This window comes from Vigna unguiculata, chromosome 5 (assembly GCF_004118075.2).
Source record: "Vigna unguiculata cultivar IT97K-499-35 chromosome 5, ASM411807v1, whole genome shotgun sequence".
NCBI lineage: Eukaryota > Viridiplantae > Streptophyta > Magnoliopsida > Fabales > Fabaceae > Vigna > Vigna unguiculata.
The window spans coordinates 22,335,858-22,342,644 of record NC_040283.1 but is presented as its reverse complement, the minus strand read 5'-3'; the positions used below and the strand labels follow the sequence as shown (position 1 = coordinate 22,342,644).

The 6,787-nt window shown below is 39.9% G+C and overlaps 1 protein-coding gene across 1 annotated transcript; it reads right to left on the bottom strand.

Annotated features, from left to right (window-relative positions):
• Nucleotides 1-230: 230 nt before the first annotated feature.
• Nucleotides 231-2,168, bottom strand: LOC114184484. Its single transcript, XM_028071792.1, has 2 exons — nt 1,481-2,168; nt 231-1,282 (listed from the first exon to the last, which is right to left on the bottom strand). The coding sequence occupies exons 1-2, from the start codon at nt 2,166-2,168 to the stop codon at nt 231-233; spliced, it is 1,740 nt and encodes a 579-aa protein (XP_027927593.1).
• Between the last annotated feature and the right edge of the window lie 4,619 nt (nt 2,169-6,787).

The following is a 6,787-nucleotide window of genomic DNA, read 5'->3' as shown; positions in this document are numbered from 1 at the left end:
ATCATTGTACTCTCAACGGCTATAAACAGCTATAAACGGCTATAAACGGCTAACTCATTAACTACCTAGACTCCAACGGCTAGTGCATTAACCACTCACAACGGCTAGTTTCTTACAATGACTAATTACCTATAGTGGTTAATACATTTAAGTTTATTAAAAACCCAACAAAACTCCCCCTTAAACTTAAATGCTTCTATTATTCTCCATCTTTGTTCCTTTATTCTTCATCACGGCTTCCAATGTGCAATAACTCTTCTCACATTGTGCTTGTCCCTTTCATGAATAGTTAAGTTCTTCGCTTTCTTCATGACTGACTTCCCTTTCACTTTATCTATGGTCGACTTGTACTTCGCTCTCCCTGTGACTAACTTTTTCTCTGCTCTCTCAGTTTTTGCATCCTTACTGGCAAACTTGTTCTTCTCTTTGACTGACTTGTTACTCATTGGGTTCTTTTTCTTTGTGGCCGACTTGTCGTTAACTGAGTTCTTATCAATAGGCCGATTTCCTTTTGAAAGATCATACCACACCCTCGTATTGTTGTGCTCAATCTCCTCAATCTCCTCGTCCATTTCAAGTCGCCACTTCTCATCTTGCACTTCTAGTGCAGTTCTTAGATCCTTCTCAATTTGTAACTGTTCTTGCAAACTTGAAACATCTTCTTCAAATTCCAAGTGCCGCTTTTGCAAAGCTTGTTTCCTTCTTTCTAAGCTTGCTTGTAGAATTAAATTGTCTCTAACCTCCTTTTCAAAACTCTGTTGCAAGTCTCCTTTTGCAATCTCTAACCTTTGGATTAGAAGCTTTTCTTCTTCAAATTCTGAGCTACTCAAGCTTTTCACATGCTCCACCGAGCTATCTGAGTAATCCACTTGCTCCACCAACTTATCCGAGCTCTGTAGGCGTTCCATCAAGTTAACCGAGTTAGTCTCATGCTCCACCATGTTGTTTGGGGTATCTACACGCTCCACCACCCTGTTTGGGCTATCTACATGTCTCACCAGCCTATGCAACCTACTCGGTTGTCTTGCTGACCTATCCACGCTACTCGACTGTCTTGTCGAGTTATCGACTATACTCAACCTTTTTGTTGAATTCTTCATGCTACTCGGTCTTCTTGCCGAGTTCACCACTTGCTTATGCTCGGCTCCCGAGCTACACGCCATCATCAACAATGTCGCTTCTTCTTCAACATCTTTTGTGAGGTTGATCGTCTCTTCCTTTCTACTTTCAGATCTACAATCTTTGGCAAAATGTCCAGATTTACCACAATTGAAACACTTGCCTGAGTAACAGTCCTTTGCATAATGGCCATACTTGCCACACTTGAAGCACTCAACATTTGAGTTGCTTGATTGACCTCCTCTCCATGGACCTCATCCTCTTCCGTGCCAATTTTGTTGACCGGATTGTTCTTTCTCTTCTTGTCCTCGGCTTCTACCACTAGGACCGCTTCTTATACCTCCTCGATATCGTCCTCTACCTTGAGTGTTCTGAGCTTTCTCATCTTTAATTAACATCTTTGTTTGGAGTAATTGATTAAGTGGCTCAACCTTCTTCTTCTTCTTCCGTTGCTCATGCGCCTCAAGGGACCCGGCAAGCTCTTCAACCGTGAGCATTGACAAGTCCTTGGACTCTTCAATCGCGCACACCACGTTCTCAAGGTCATCTGTTAAAGACCTCAAGATCTTCTCCTCAACTCGGCTAGCAGGCAACGTCTCTCCATTTCTACTAAGTTTATTCGCCACAGTTTCAACCCGAGTAATGTACTCGGCTACTCCTTCTGTCTCTTTCATCTTCATGCTCTTCAATTCGCCTCTAAGTGTTTGAAGTCGCACCTGCTTCACTCGGTCATCTCCCTTATACGCCTTCTCTAATATGTCCCACGCTTCTTTTGAAGATTTTGCACTTGCTATCTTCTCAAAGCCAGACTCGTCCACAGCTTGGTACAGGATGTACAAAGCTGCCTTGTCCTTCACACGTGCGTCTTTCAGCACTTTCAACTGGGCATTTGACCAACCTGTAGTGTTGGCTGGTTCATCGAAACCATCTTCAACCACCTCCCAATTTTCTTGGGATCCAAGAAGGGCCTTCATTTTGAGACTCCAATTGTCATAATTGACAGCCTTTGTCAACTTGGGTAGGGAGACACTATTTGTAAGACTGGCCATCTCACTCTCTTTTTTCTCAAACACTTAGGTCTCTAGCTCTCTTTTCTCAAACACTCAAACTCTCTAGCTCTCTCTTTTTTCCACTCAAACACTCAAGCTAACTGGCTCTTGATACCACTTTGTTAGCACTTTGTTAGACAACAACTCAAATGATCTTGTGAAAAAACTTTATTCACCTCTTCTTGTTGTTGTTGTTCTTACAATACATTATATTTATAGACCCACATTTCCTCATCATTGTACTCTCAATGGCTATAAACAGCTATAAACGGCTAACTCATTAACTACCTAGACTCCAACGGCTAGTGCATTAACCACTCACAACGGCTAGTTTCTTACAACGACTAATTACCTATAGTGGTTAATACATTTAAGTTTATTAAAAACCCAACAATTGACAGTGGAAAAGGGGCCTCTGAAGGTGTTTTGGGTGGATTTGAGAAAAGCATCAAGTGCATTGGGAGAAGGCCAAAGCTGGACTAGTGGTGGCACAAGAGAAGTCTTGGTTCCCCAAATTGAGCAAGGATTAACAGGTTAGAGGGGATTCCTTTATATGTGTATATGATCTGTACTTATTTTCGTGTTATACTATATGAATGTGATGCCTTTATATGATAAAAATCTCTCTGTTTACGTGTTTCTGGAAAATCCCCAGAAACCGCCTAGCGGCTTTGAGTGTGCCGCCAGGCGACGCATGAATATTAACCCAATTTTAGGTTTTTTTGTGATGAACCGCTTGATGGCAAGGGTGGCTCCACCAGGCGATGTGAATACTGTACAAAAATGCTATTTTTCATACTTTTCGTGCAGCAGGATCTGTTGGGCGCAGTTTTGATACCGCCAGGCGCCAAGCTTTGATTTTCTGGGCGCTAGGCGCTACAAATTTTTCTTGTTTGTGTAGTTTTCGTAAAATTATGTTTCCCGATTCGTTAACCATCTGATTTAGGTGAAATTTCGACAGGCGATTCATAACATGTTGTTCTTCACTTTGAACGGTGGAGATTTGAATTTGGTGTCTGTAGATTGAGATATATGTCACTCATGATTGGTTGTTTGAATTCCCTAATAGTATGATTACTAATGAATGATTAAGTGTGCTCAAGTGCTGATATGGCCTTGATTGGTGAGTGTATATATATATATATATATATATATATATATATATATATATATATATATATATATATATATATATATATATATATATCTTGGATTGATGAGTATGTTTGTGGTAGTGGTTGTTGAGACATGTTGAATATATGAACCTATATATGTTAGCTCGAATATATGATGTTATAAGTGTGTGAATAAGGCCATTATTGATGATATCACTATGATTGAGTGTTGCATAATAATGACGGGTTTTGGGAAAGTATGGGAACATGATAATCATACTTTAAATGTAATGGAATTGCGAGGGCGTGCGAAATAACTATGTAGCTTTGATTGTGTCTTATGTGGGGTATGTGAATTGTAAGCATGCAAAGGGTAGGAAAACGAGAAGGGGAAAATAAAGTGTGTATTGGAATTGATTTAAGAGGTAAGTATATATGAATTATAAAAGAGAGGAATGTGTGCTTATACTTGCAAGATGCATATATGTGTTGTGATGTTGGAATTTGGAATGTATGAATGTGTATGTTGATTTTTGGATGTTTGAGAATTGAATGGTTGAATTCTAGGAAAGGAATTAGAGTACCTAAAACCAGAAGTGTCACATTAGTGGTGTAGCGCCTGGCGGTGTAGAGTGGACCGCCAGGCGATAGTTGGAAACAAGGATGTCTTATGAGTTGTGGCGCCCAACAGTGATGTGGAACCGCCAGGCGGTCTGTACTGCCATTTCGCCTAGCGACGCTTAGGCTGCGCTAGGCGATGGTGTAGTGGCAGGGTGCGTTGTGATATGTTTTGCATGGTTCGTTGTGTTGATTTTGGTCTGGGATATGCTTGATGTTGTCATGAGCGGGTAGGTTCATGACTGGTGATGAACACGTGATGATATGAGCGGGGAGGTTCATATCCTGATACTCTCGTGTGGGGATACGAGCGAGGAGATTTTTATGTTCCGTGCTCACATTTGAGAGATGCTGTGAGCGGGGAGGTCCATAGCTGGTGGATCACGTGTGTTGGACTACAAGCAGGAAGGTCCCTAGACATGGACTACGAGCGGGGAGGTTCATAGAGTTAGACCACGAGCGGGCAGGTTCGTGGAAGTATTCGAATCCCTAAAACCAGCTTGAGTATGTACCTTGTGTAGCGTAATGTGCTTTTCTTGTTTTAGTTATCATGTTGTGATGTGAAACTTGGATCAGGGGATGTTGTGCCATGAGCGGGTAGGTTCATGGATGGTTGTGAACACGTGATGATATGAGCGGGGAGGTTCATATCCTATTACTCTCATGTGGGGATACGAGCGAGGTAGGTTCGTATGTTCTGTGCTCACACTTAAGAGATGCTGCGTGCGGGGAGGTACGTAGCTGGTGGATCACGTGTGTTGGACTACGGACGGGTAGGTTCGTAGAGTAGGGCTACGAGCGGGGAGGTTCGTAGAGCAGAACTACGAGCGGGAAGGTTCGTAGAGCAGAACTACGAGCGGGGAGGTTTGTAGAGGCAGGACCACGAACGGGCAGGTTCTTGTGAGCATCATAAACCCTGAATCTGAGGCTAACTATTTGTGTGTTGTGAAGGTTGAAAAACTTAGGGATTAAGGTCTTGGTCAAGAACTAACTAGAATAAAATAATTGGGTGTATTGTTAAGTTTATTAAATTAGATGATTGTTTATTTTGAGCTCACCCTTTTTGTTTGTGTTTGGCGATGATCGTGTGATTCGTTACGCGGGAGCAGATGATGTTACAGGTGATGTTGGTGATGCATGGAGACAGAGAGAGGGCTAGCTTAGGGGCTCTTGAGCTAGGGATTTTTATGATGTTCTTTCATTATGTTCGATTTTGAAAACTTGTAATAAGATTATTATTTAGTTATGTTTAAAATATGGCGCATTGAAAAATAATTTGAATTTTCCCGTGTTTGAAAATAATAAAATTATGTTGATTGATTTTTTATATTTTATTTTATTTATTTAATTAAGTAATTTCCAGTAGGGATGTTACACCTACATAGTGGTTGCTCGAAGCATATGAGAAGTGACAAGTCCTAGTTTGCAAAGTTGGAGTTAAAGCATGAAGGATTTGTGACTTATGATTATAACAAAAGGCTAATGATTGTTGAAGATTCTATACATGTTGTATTTGATGAAACTAACGCAGTGCAGCAAGATCAAAGACCTAACATTGTAGATGAAGATATGTTGCAGAAAAAGAATTTACTATAGGAAATCAGCCAGTTGTAAAGGAAATTCAATTTGCTGAAAACGTTGTAGACAACAACTTGCCGAAGGAGTGGATTGAACCCAAGCGATTATCAAAGGACAACATAATTGGTGATATAAAATAGGGAGTATCCACTAGATGCAAGCTTGTATACTTTGAACATGTTGCATTTGTGTCTCAAATTGAACCTAAATATGTGAATGATGCATTAGGTAATAGTAATTGGGTTGTTGCTATGCAAGATGAGCTTAATCAATTCCCTAGAAATGATGTGTGGTCTCTTGTCCCTATAATTAATGAAATGAATGTGATTGGTACTAAATGGATGTTTAGGAATAAAATGGATGAAAATGGTAACATTGTTAGGAATAAGGTTAGGCTAGTTGTTAAAGGTTATAATCAAGAGGAAGGTATTGATTTTGATGAAACACATGCACCTATAGCTAGGCTAGAAGCTGTGAGGTTATTGTTAGCATATGCTTGCATGTGTAATTTCAAACTTTTCCAAATGGATCTGAAAAGTGCATTTCTTGAATGGTTTCTTAAATGAAGAAGTGTATGTATCACAACCCTCTGGCTTTGAAGATCACCTCTATCCTAATCATGTTTTTAAATTAAAAAAGGTCTTGTATGGTTTGAAACAACCACCACGACAGTGGTATGCGAGGTTAAACAATTTTCTATTATATAAAGGTTATGCTAGAGGTGTTATTGATAAAACACTTTTCATTAGAAAACATGCAAGTGATGTGATACTTGTTCAACCGTATGTTGATGATATAATCTTTGGATCAAATAATAACTCCATGTGTGAAGAGTTTGTTGCAGCTATGCAGGGAGAATTTGAGATATCTATGATGGGTGAGCTAACCTACTTCCTAGGGTTGTAAGTGAAGCAACTCAAGCATGGGAAATTTTTAAGCCAATCAAAATATTGTTTTGTTTTGCTGAAAAAGTTCAAAATGGAGGATTGCAAAGAGGTTGCCAGTCCAATTGCTACAAACTGCCTTATGGATGCAGTGTAGCTGGACAACAAGTTAATTCAGCAAAGTATAGAGGGTTAATTTGTTCTTTGCTATATCTAACTAGTAGTAGGTCGGATATCCAATTTGGTGTTCGCTTCTGTGCAAGGTTTCAATCCAATCCAAAGGAATCACACTTCAAAGCTACAAAGAGGATTCTCAAGTATTTGAAAGGGACAACTAATGTTGGATTATGGTATCCAAATGACTATATCATTGTTCTTAGTGATTTTTCAGATTCTGACTATGCAAAGTTCAAATTGGATTGGA

Excerpts from the sequence above, each read along its gene's own strand:
- LOC114184484 (XM_028071792.1), bottom strand. The coding sequence starts at position 2,168 with ATGGCCAGTCTTACAAATAGTGTCTCCCTACCCAAGTTGACAAAGGCT. Across the intron at positions 1,283-1,480 it reads GAAAGCTCAGAACACTCAAG|GCAAGTGTTTCAATTGTGGT; the intron begins GTAGAGGACGAT and ends ACTGTTACTCAG.